Consider the following 12,215-nt stretch of genomic DNA (forward strand, 5'->3'; position numbering starts at 1 on the left):
CCGATTTACCCTCAGACCGGTCTGACCGACGAACGACGGATGACTCCGACCGACGACCGACTCTACCGACCGCACTGATCGACGACTGCCGATAGTAGCTGCCGACATTATCCGACTGAAGGAGTGTCGGCCGGACGACCCATTCTATTCCCAACCAGCCGAGCGGTGGAGTCCAAATCACCGACTCACTGTCGGGGGCGGCAGCCGACATTCGACCTCAACGAGACATTAAACCGACCGACGGTGTCTCCGGGTCTTCACCCGACATCCCACAACCAAATGCCGACATATGGTCGGTCGGCTTCCTCAAACGTCGTACGACTACTGAGGGCCACCGTCCTGACAAAGGCATGCGGCATAGCCGCCCTGGGATATTGTCCTGCCAAGGATATAGATTAACCCCAGCGATGTGACAAGCCCACAGCGATTTGACAGTCTGCGGCGACTCTGACAGCCTCCGACGATTTGACAACTCTTCCCATTGTCTGCGCCATTAATAACGGCGTCATGCCGTGCTCTACTATAAAACGGAGAAGGCAACAGTGCTGGAGGAGGTTCCTTCGAAATCCTTGGACTCTCTCTCTCGTTGAGCTCCTTAATTCTTTTCTACTGTTGCCTAATCTCCTCTCTGACTTGACCATCGGAGGGTCCCCGCCGGTCAGTGCGGACTTCTTTTGCAGGCGCTCGTTCCCGGCGACCAGGCGATGAGGGGATTGGCCGCAACAGAAGTAAAAAAAAATATTTTATCAAAATGTAATTAGGGACCGGTGGCTAAATAAATGCTCATTTGGCAGCCTATAAGTAATTTTAATCTTACTTTCTTGTATTCTGAAGTCGGCGTCCTTTGGCCGGTATCCAGGTATCTCTTATACCATGGGGAGAATCTGTAAGCACTGCGATTTTTCATCGTCTTATTTCAAAAGCCGGCAGCCGGGTGACGACTTTGCTTGAATATGTACTTTACGGTTCTGATCTCTGAATCTTCTCTAACCCGAAATCAGATCTGATCTCATTATTGCCAGCTCGATCTAAAGTTCCGATTCGCCAGCTTGCATCGCACGCTTAGGATTAAGTTGGGGCCGCCGCGCACACCTGAGGCCCACCGAATCGTGCTGTATAAATGAACCCCCGGACTCTCACAAAACCGGAGACAAGAAGCGGAAAGCGTCCCTCACGAAGGAAGAAACGGAAAGCCGAACCCCCTCCCCCTCCCCCTCCGCCCTTTCTCTCGGTTTTCTCTTCGATCGGATCGCTTCGCAACACTGATGCCTTCGTTCCACAGCTCGATTCGATCGCTAATCTCTTCTCTCTGAGAGGTTTTTCTTCTGCGATGGAGGTCGAAATCCAGAAGAGGAACATCGATTGCGTCTATTTCTTAGCCTCTCCTTTCACCTGCAAGAAGGTTCTTTGCTCTATCCCTTTCCCTTTTCTCGCTGCAATTTTTTTTTAAAACTTTGTTTCGATTTGTTTTCTTTATATCCTAATTGTTTTTCCTTCTTATCTTTGAATCATATATGTCGCGTTCCTAAAGATAATTGTGCAATTGCTTATTGTTTCTTTATTCGATCTTTCTACTATACTTTTGTCACTCCTCGATTTATGTGGTTATGATCCCATGGAGTTTTAGGGCTCCTGAGCTGGAACAGGATGTGGATGGATTTGGATTAGTTTTCTTGATGATACGTTTCTGGATTGAATTTTCTTCCTTTCCTTTTTGAAAAAATAATTGCTAATATTTCTTTGCAGGGTTATTCTTTTTTTGTTTTAGGGTTTGTGTTTCTCTAGGGTTTGTGTTTTTCTCGGAGGGAATTGAGTGCATTGCGTGGTTATTTAGGGTTTTTACTCGCTCGATGATGCATTTGGAACTGGCTATTTGACATTGCCATTGTTTATTTCTAGAGCTTTCTGTTTTTCCACCATCCTAGGATTTTCAATCATTCTGAGCTGGAACAGGATGTGGATGGATTTGGATTAGTTTTCTTGATGATACGTTTCTGGATTGAATTTTCTTCCTTTCCTTTTTGAAAAAATAATTGCTAATATTTCTTTGCAGGGTGCTTCTTTTTTTGTTTTAGGGTTTGTGTTTCTCTAGGGTTTGTGTTTTTCTCGGAGGGAATTGAGTGCATTGCGTGGTTATTTAGGGTTTTTACTCGCTCGATGATGCATTTGGAACTGGCTATTTGACATTGCCATTGTTTATTTCTAGAGCTTTCTGTTTTTCCACCATCCTAGGATTTTCAATCATTCTAGATGCTGTGTTTCCCAGCGGAGAGCGTGGGGAGGGTTGAGATTTTTGGTTCATATGATATGTTGTGAGAGTAACGTCGGGTCTTCATGTTCTTTCTTACTTCTTCTAAGGCAGAGAAGTGCAATAATGAGTAGATTTTGTTCTCAATGTGTGCCTGTGCATTTCCAAGGGATATATTGTTGGTTTCTCCTTATCATTCATTTTTATATGAGGAAATTCTTTATCACAATTCATGATCTTGGATGTTTTGGTATTTCCTCATCTCAGGGGAGTGAATGTGAGTATCGCCATAGTGAGATTGCCAGACTCAATCCTACAGATTGCCGGTACTGGTTGAATGGAAATTGCCTTAATCCAAACTGTGCTTTCCGACACCCAGTGAGTTCTTCTCTCTCTATCTCTCTCTCTCATGCGTGCATGTGCGCACGCACCCATTTTTTGTTCTTAGAATTGTTCTTCTTATTAACTATGCTGCTTTACCTGCACACTTCATTATAAAATATTATTGTTAATCTCATTCTTATCCAAGATCCTTTTAGCATGCAGGTTCTTGCAAAATCTTCCCACTTAATATGTATGTTCAACATTTCTTCTTATTTCCAATTCCAAATGTTTATTCTTGGATTGTCTTATAATTCTTAAATAAGCTTACGTGATGCCATGTGGCACGGTATATGTGCAATAGACATTGTATCAGACCCAGAATTCTTTGTAAATCTGGAAGCTGTCATTTTTAGACAGATATCAGCTCTTCAAAGGACTCAGTAAAAGACTAAGGGACCTAATTGCTTAGAAAGAAATATTTCAAGTTCTCTTTCTTAATATCAGAAAATAAATAAGATGGTATGCTGTTTATCTTAACTGTAAGTACCCAGCATTCATATGAAAGAACAAGCATTGATCAGAATAAGATAAAGGCATAAAGCATAGCCAATAATCTTTTTGGAAGAAGAAAAGAAAGGCTTTTGATTCTTATATCCCCATTAAGTTTGGATGTATCATGTATGGGTGTGGTTTTTTTTCCTTAGCATATGCTGAACTTTCATAACTTACTATTACTTGATTTCTTGAAGTATTAAGGGACTGCCTTTATGACTATCATTTTTTACTTTTGGTCTGGGAGCAGGAAGGTGAGGAAATGTTGTTCCATGAAAAGAAAAGCAGCTTAGAAACCTTTTCGTAAGCTAATAAGCAGGGAATTTGCTGATCATAGGAAGCCGATGGCATTAATTGCATAAACTACTCTGTAAGCTCGGGTTAAGTTGAAGATTTTGTTTAGGAGGCATGCTGATCCATTTCAAATATGGTACCAGAAAATATGTGATGGGAAGTTATGTTTTATGTTAAAGATACAAGAATCTAAAATGGGTACAAAGTATTCGTTTTGAAACATTGGCATTTGATGGTATCATAGAACTGTTACCGGCAAAGGCTTCTTATTTTCATTTACAAAATAAGCAGAAGGTTATAAGTCAAAATATGGTCAGTGATGATCCACCTTGTGAAGAGGAGAAAGGACCCATTTAATGGAATTACCTTGGTCCAAATAAGTGGAGAAACTCCTTACAAATTTTGGAGCACAGAATCTGCTTCATTTGGAGGTGTGCAGCATCTTAGATGTATTCATGTACATTATGGTGGCACATATAACTAAAGCCATGCATTATTACTTCACTACTAGACTTGTTTGTTGTTTCTAAGAGGCTTGCATATGTTAACTACCTCTGGTTAACAGTGTACAATTATATGCATTTGTCAGTGAGGCTTGCACTCAGATTTTATGCCTGATAAAAGTTGCAGACATCTCTAAATTATCAAGTAATTCTTGCACTTTTTTGCTTTTTTTTCAAGTACTTCATGAACTCTTAGTACCATGTGTTGGAGAAGTGACTTTTGTGGAAAAAATAAATCAAAATTGAGGATGAAACTTGAGTTTACCCATGAATATGTTGTTGGTGAATTTTCAACAAACATAGTACCAAAATGAGTAGTTCGAAGGCTAACTAAAGGAATTTGGAATTCATAAATTAGTACTTCAACATTTATGAAAATAGGATAATGATGAGATAAAAGATAAGAATACAAAACTACAAATAGTTCTGGAATTATGAGAAATTTCATTATTCATTTTAGAACTTGTAAACAAGGTTTCCGAGGAGTAGCCAGGTTTGTCAAGACAGCTTGAAATGTAGATCTTAGGGTGCCTATGGCTATTGGGTGTTCTTTCAATAGTCTTGAACTATGTTACTTTAATGAGAATTATTGAACCATCATTTGACCATAAGGAGATGAAAGAATCAACAAAGTAAACTATATGGTCCAAGGCATATTGGTGAAAATAGAGGGAGGTACATGATAAAAAAACCAACATTAGAAAGTAATGGGGTAAAAAAGGGTTTTAGAACTTCGTTTTGGTTTTAGTTTTCAGAATATTGATGGTTTTGGCAATTTAGTGGTTTCAGCAGTTTTGCTCTGAGTTAATGAGTTTCAGAAAATCAGTAAAATTCAAAAAATTAAAATAAAAAATATATTTCAAATCATTTCACTTTGTCTTAAGTTGTTTAGGATCAAAATGGGTGTAGTTTGCCTAGTTACATATTGAAACTAAATTATTTTAAAGTTTGGCATATCATATATATATACAAGGTCGACTGGATTTAGGCTAAGATCCGATCAGATCAAAACTGGACAATGGAGGTCCTACATTGATGATCTAAGTCGTTGGATGTGATCTACTATCTCAAAACTACTTGCACATCAAAAATTATATGATTTGAAGACCCCTAACCTACTGCATCAAGCGATCAAAAAATACATCTAATTCAATTTTATTTAGGCTGTCCAAGTTTTGACTACTTGATGCATGGGCTAGGAGTCTCCAAATCATATGATGTTTTATGTGCAAATAGTTTTGAGGTGGTAGATCATATTTAACGGCTTAGATTATTGATGTGGGACCTCCATTATAGAGTTTTGACTTGACCGGATCTGAGTCTAAATCTGGTCGACTTGATTCTAGTCTAGCTCTATATATATATTTCTAGTTTTTCTAAATTTTTTTTATTTTTAATGGTTTTCCATATTTTAAATGTTGTAGATATTATACTGAGATGCTGTTAGGTGGGCAGAAGGGAATTATGAAGCTATCACAGTATAAGGGAATTACGTTTTCAGTGTGACATGATTTATGGGCTCACTGTCTGCACCATGAAACTTTTTTGCTGTCAGCTCCAACTGTAAATAGTTTTCAAATCTATAGGAAGGCGAATGAAGCACAAGAGATGGTTGCTCAATCCTTGCGGAGCCTTCTTCACTGGAATTATGCTATATAAGTGAACCTGCTTGATGGGATAATGTTTGCTTGCTTGTCGTTGTTGTGTACCTAAAAAAAAGGAAAAAAATCATTCTTGGCATTTAGAAAAAAAAAAGTGGCTGAAATTACAGTGTGTTAGTGTCCATTCTTTTTTACAAAGTAATGATAATATTTTCTGGGAACTATCTGAACATAAGCTTTCAAACTTACACTTAAACCAATATTTGTTTCTAAAAAGATTTAAAATAACATAACTACGGGCACGTTATATTTTTATATGCAGAGTTTTGGTTTCATCTGTTTTTTCAATGGGGCATGTCCTAATGATATGGTACACTGGTGCTTTATTTCTGTCATTATTTTGGCAATATACCTGTTTATACATATATGTTAATATGAATGATTATGTAGCTTTTTTAAAAAATATGTGAATCACATATTCTCCTGTAATTGTTTTCCTGCAATATGACAGCTGCCTCATTTCCATTGCTGTCATTCACACGTGTAACCTATTTGTGATGTCTTATATTTTTAATTCAGTTCAAAATATGGTCATCTGATCTTTTGATTTTCTTTATTGCTTCCAGCCATTAGAAGGCCTAACAGAAACTCTATCTGAGTCAGTTCCCTTACCATCCTACAGTTCTGTCCCCACAAGCAAGTCAAATGTTTCATGTTACTTCTATTTTAATTCATACTGCATTAAAGGCGATCATTGCCCTTTTCTGCATGACATTTTGCCTGCTCAGAAAGTTCCGGCAACTGCTTCTGAAGCTGCCAGCTTCCATTCAGTGGAACAGAAAACTTCTACTGAAAGTGATACTGGACCAGCATCACTGGAGGTGCCTGCAAATCTGTTGGAGGGCACACCTGAGCTGATCAAACAATGCCTGGCTAAAGAGGCTTTCCAACAACAACCTCTGGAGGAAAGGAGCCCCTCTGTAGAGTCATCAGTTCCAGAGTGCGAGAAACCTGCTATTAAGTTGTCGGACAGTCTGCTTCCTTCTGTGGATTATGTAAATCTTGATGCACATCTTTGCCAAGATCAGAGTTCTGAGGACCTAGTGAAAGAATGCACTGAAGCAGATGAGTGGTGGGAATCCTCCCCAGGATTTGATGTGCTTGTAGATGATGGATCAGAGCCATTGGCATATGAGGATAATGCTGACTACCTGTTAGCTCAGGAAACTGAGGAAAGGCAGTCCAATATTCTTCATGGTCATCAACTCCAGCATGATTTTGAAAGTTCTGCTGGTTATGACCCTAGAGATTACCCTGATGCTGGGCATATGTACGAGCATGGCATCTATGATTCTTATGATTATCTGGATAGGTATAATCCTGAGTATTTTGAAAGGACTCCTGAGTACTATAGGGAGAGGATCCTGGAGCCAATGTTTCATCAGAGAAGGAAACTGCCTCATAGGGCACATGGAGTGGCTGCTAGTGATGGTTTGGATCTTCGGGACCACCTGAGGAAGCATAGGAGGATGGATTTGTATCAGGCTCTTTGTGACTCTTGGAATCTCCATTCCCATCGAAGAAGAGGTCACAGCAGAGAATGTCTTGTCTGGCATAAGATGGCCCGGTATCCAGGCAGGTTTGCTTCTGAAGTGGGAAAAAATATGACCATCTCATCACATGGCAAGTCTGGGTCTACATTGAATGATCACCGCCGACATGGTTGGTTAGGAGAATATCCACGGTCTAGTAGGCATTCTCGATCAAAGCAAAAGGAGAGGGAGGCTCAAAGAAGGAAACATTGGAAGCCTCTTCCCACCCTCTACTCTGAGATTTCACGAGGCTCAGCTTCAAAGAAGGTAAAATCCCAGCCAGTAATTGCTGCTAATTTCAGTGGACCAAAGACACTTGCAGAGATAAAAGAAGCGAAGAGCAGAGCCAAGACAAATGGTGACGGCTCTGAAGGTTGCATGCCTCGGCATTTGAGGAGGCCCAATTCTGAAGACTTTGAGGGCCCCAAATCTTTGAATGAACTTCTCAAGGACAAGAGAAAACCTGTATCAATTGGTGGCAATATAAACAGCCCCACCAATCCAACAGCAAAGCAACAACCTAAGCATATCATTTCTCAGGTTGAGAGGGAAGTTAGTAATGGATGTTTCGATGACACCTGTTATCACAAAGCTAGTGAGAAACAGGATAGGGCCCATGACAGCAGTTCTTTTGATGTTGACAGGGAGGAGGATGGTCTCCATGAAAAGCTTGCTTGCATACTTGCTCAGTAGATATTGGGTTGTTGTGAGTGGTGATTTACCTCATCTATCATCGAGTGTGGTAGAGTATACTTTCTGAATGCATGGACATAACCTTGTTAAAGTGTTCTCTTCAGCCTTTTCCAATTTTGTGTAGAGAATGAGCATCAGTGTACATCTTGTATGCACTCATGCAGTTTTTGAAGTAAATACCATACTAGTAAATACCATACTTTCATCTGTTTTGTTTGTGGAGCTATTTAACAGGATCTATTGGCTGTGGTTTCCGATCACATTCAACTCATTTTCATCGATTAACTCTTCTCATATTATAGTGACATGCTATCTACCTTTTATTACTTGAATTATTCCGTGGTCTTATGGTGCTACCAAATTAAACTTGGTGTAGTTGGAGGGGCAATTTGATATGAGTGCAGTGTATTCTGTAATCAGACTCATTTTTTTGATGGCATTGACTATTCTGTTCATTCATCTTTCTTTTCCTTCACTTTTACGTTTCAGTTGCCATTGTAAAGTAAATGAAGACAATTTGCTTGCCCTGTCTGGTCCAGATGTGTTGCAGTCTGTTTGAAAGCTTTCTGATTAATAACCTAGGTCCCTTTGAGAACAGAATAATCAACAGCCAATGATATCCAGTAACAATCCCATGGTGATCTGTGACTGCAGTTGGTACTTGGCATTTGGATCTTAAAAACAGGAATTTCTTAGTGCGGTACCTGATAGGTAATGATTTTATGAGTTGTTTTTTCAGTTTAATTTCTTATTTGATTTCTTATTGTGCAAATGTGAAAGCTCAGTGAGGTTATGGTGAGCTGCTTTAACCATGAGTGAAAATGATTTCAGCTGTCACTGAAACGAGTTCAGGGCAAATTTAATTTGTTTTTCTTAAATCAAATTGGAATTGGGGGAAATTTTCTTGACGGTCTGCTAAAGAATCTTCACCAGTCGAGGTGAGATTTGCTTCTTTGGAAGGTCTGCAGGTTGGTCAGATAATTTTAGCTGAACCCATTGAACATCCGATTGCATCACAGGCATGCTTGAGCTTTTTTCTGAGTCCGATGTGTCAACAACAGTTGTGAGTTCTTGAGTATCATGGAGACTGGGACAAGAAGACGGAGATGAACATGGTCAACAAGTGCAAGCATTTTGAACCTAATCCTGATATGTCCGTTTGAAATTGATCAAACTTGGTCCCATGCTGTTGCATGGCTATGCTATGCGCCTCGTCAGTATCGACAGGATTGGAGGATAATGCAGAGAGTAAGATATGTATCCATCACATGGCATCTAAATTATCCTCATGATATTGACATTAGAGCATCTGGTGTCAGGTATTAAGACTCATTATATTTGCATGTGCAAGCAACCAGCCACCAGAAGATTCTTTTGGATGTTGCTGTTGAACAAGCCAGCCATTCAGGACCAGCTTGTGTCCACCTTGAAGTTTGCCTGCATGAGAAATTTTTTGTGCACCCCTTGTGGTGGAGAAAATTTGACGTAGAGCATGCCGCTTCGTCTTATTGAATCACGTGGCCATCGCTTTCTAACACACATTTAATATCTGTAGTTTTATTTTTTTGTTTAAAATTTTGAATAACGAAAATATTTTTCTTAAAAATTATGATATCCCTACATCCTTCTACAAAAATTATGACATTCCTTCCTTTTAAAAAAATTATAACATCACATCTCTTCATAAAAATTATGACACCGCTTCACAAAAATAATGATACCCCTCCTTCACAAAGGTGTCATAATTTTTGTGAAGGGGTGTCATAATTTTTAAGAAGGAATGTCGTAATTTTTTTCAAAGGACAAAGATGTCATAATTTTTGTGAAGAGATGTCATAATCAAAAGAAAGGAGTATTTTCGGTCATACAAAATTTTTAAATGAAAAAGACGATCTGCAGGCATTAAATGTGCATTGGAAAATGATGACTATATAGATCAATCGGATAAAATGATGCGCTCCATGTCGGATTTTCTACATCGCACGCAGTGTATAAAGAATTTCTATTGCCTACATATTATAGCAAACTTGTCACACTTGAGCCAGAATTTTATTCTTGAAATATAAATTAGCCAAACTTGTCTGGCCCTTCTTCGGGTTTATTAGCCCAATAAAATTAAATTTATAAATATATAAATATTACTTATGTGTGCTGATTTTGTCGTTTTATTTGTTTATTTATTTATTTAGAGTCAGTTTGTATGCCTGCATGGATCATCCTGAGATAATCAATGCCTTCTGAAACAACCCAAGTTTCCAAGGAAGGTGATCATAGGAAACCGAAAATTGAGGGCAAGGGATTCCTTCTCACATGTGGTTCGCAATATGCATATTTTCCTAAGATTCCAAGAGCCAGATTAAAAAATAAGAAGTTTTCCTTCTTTGCAACCATGTAAATTATATTTCACAAATAACCAGTTACTTATTTTTATGCTTGTTGGGGAATACCCACCGACCGACCGACCGACTGATGGAGGGACCGACCGACCGGCCAACCGATCGACCGACTGGTGGAGGGACCGACTGACCGGCCGACTGGTGGAGGGACCGACCGACCGACCGAGCGACCGGCCGTCCAGCCGACCGATCAATCGGTGGGCGCCATCACCGGCCGAATAACGGCCCTCTACCGACTGTGAACACGCCGGTCGGGCAGACCTTTTCCACTTTCCGGACCGACTGAACCAGGGAGTCTGATGGCCGACTCTCGCAACATGACTCGCTGACCAACAAAGGGGCCCGAATCTCCACCCGATGCCACACAGACGGCCACCGACCTAGGGTCGGTCGACTCCTCCGATCGCCGTACAGCCGCCAGAGCTTGTCAGTCCTGACAGCAACATGCGGCACTGCCACCTAAGGGCATTACCTCGCCTAGGGCATTGTCAACCCTAGTGATTTGACAGGCCCACGGCGATATGACACTTTTACGGTGACTCTGACAGTCTACAGTGAGTTGACAATTCCTCAATTGTCCGCGCCATTAATGACGGCGCCATACCACGCTCCACTATATAAATCGGGGAAGGCAACAGTGCAGGGGACCTCCACTTCGACTTCGAAACCACAGGCTTGCTCCCCCCTCTCTCTCTCTCTCGATTGAGCTCTCTGTCTTCGTTTCACTGTTGCCCAACCACCTCTCTGACTTGACCGTCGGAGGGTCCCTGCCGGAGCTGCCTCCGGTCAGTGTGGACTTCCTTTTTTGCAGGCGCTCGTTTTCCGGCGATCAGGCGATGAGGGGATTGGCCACAACAGATTGGGCGCCAGGTAGGGGGGAAACGACACGGCACCAAGCCTTCCCAAGCAGAAGATACTGATGACGAAGATAAGAGCCCAGCGATCGAGGATCACCGGGTCGGCGAGGCGCTCTTCCCGCCGGGAAGAGGCCTCCCCGCCACCCTCAGCGGCGGAGCCCAGCTCTCCACACCCCGCGGTGACCACGGAGGCGCAGATCGCGGCCATCGTACGGTAGATGACCGTACTGACGGACGCGGTCAAGAGCCTCCAGCAACAACCGATGGCCCGTCCGATGCCCTCCAGGAGCAGCCGCCGACGCCCGCGCCGATCCCCGTCGCCTCCGCGCGAGCGCCCGCGACAGCGCTCCCACGGAGAGGAGGGACGACCATGGCGCGATAACCGACAGTCCCAGCAGCTCTCTCCTTCCCTGTTGGAACGGGCGAGGAAGGAGAAGCGACCGCGAACGCCGTCCGCCTCCCTCTCGGAATCTTTCGGAGACTCCACTCCTGGGGTCTCTCAGCACCGACGGACGGACGACTACGAGCGCAGGTTCGAGGAAATCGACCGTCGGCTTGCGCAGTTGCAGGTGGACGGCCAGAAGTCTTCGAACGACGTCGACTTCCAGACCGCCCAACCTCTCTCCCGACTCGTTCTCGACGAACCGATCCCCAGTCGGTTCAAGATGCCGCACGTGGAGCCATACGACGGCTCCACCGACCCAATCGACCACCTTGAGAGCTACAAAGCTCTCATGACGATTTAGGGGGCGACCGACGCTCTCTTTTGCATCGGCTTCCCCGCCATACTCCGCAAGGCTGCCAGGGCCTGGTACTCCGGTCTTCGATCGGGAAGTATCCACTCCTTCGGGTAGCTCGAGCACTCTTTCGTGGCTCACTTCAGCACCAGTCAGAAGCCGCCGCGAACGTCGGACAGCCTTTTCTCCCTCAAACAGGGAGAGAATGAGATGCTCCGACACTTCGTGGCGCGATTCAACACGGCCATGCTTGAGGTCCGGGACCTCAACGAAGACATGGCTATCTCAGCCATGAAACGGGGGCTGAGGGCGTCCCGATTTACTTATTCTCTGGACAAGACCCTCCCCCGGACGTACGTCGAGCTGCTGGAGCGCGCATACAAGTACATGCGCGCGGATGAAGGGGCTTCCGACCGAC

The 12,215-nt window shown here is 42.6% G+C and overlaps 1 protein-coding gene across 1 annotated transcript; it reads left to right on the top strand.

Moving 5' to 3' along the window:
- The first annotated feature begins 1,148 nt into the window (after positions 1-1,148).
- On the top strand, positions 1,149-7,999 carry LOC105040184 (zinc finger CCCH domain-containing protein 34). The gene is made up of 3 exons (XM_010916597.4): positions 1,149-1,402; positions 2,516-2,626; positions 6,149-7,999. The coding sequence occupies exons 1-3, from the start codon at positions 1,331-1,333 to the stop codon at positions 7,805-7,807; spliced, it is 1,842 nt and encodes a 613-aa protein (XP_010914899.1). The 5' UTR covers positions 1,149-1,330; the 3' UTR covers positions 7,808-7,999.
- The last annotated feature ends 4,216 nt before the right edge of the window (positions 8,000-12,215 follow it).

Source organism: Elaeis guineensis, chromosome 3, assembly GCF_000442705.2.
Source record: "Elaeis guineensis isolate ETL-2024a chromosome 3, EG11, whole genome shotgun sequence".
Classification (NCBI taxonomy): Eukaryota; Viridiplantae; Streptophyta; class Magnoliopsida; order Arecales; family Arecaceae; genus Elaeis; species Elaeis guineensis.

Bases quoted from the DNA above. Each gene is read 5' to 3' on its own strand.
- LOC105040184 (XM_010916597.4), top strand. From the start codon at position 1,331: ATGGAGGTCGAAATCCAGAAGAGGAACATCGATTGCGTCTATTTCTTA. The intron at 1,403-2,515 runs GTTCTTTGCTCT...TCCTCATCTCAG, and splicing joins CTCCTTTCACCTGCAAGAAG to GGGAGTGAATGTGAGTATCG. The intron at 2,627-6,148 runs GTGAGTTCTTCT...TATTGCTTCCAG, and splicing joins ACTGTGCTTTCCGACACCCA to CCATTAGAAGGCCTAACAGA.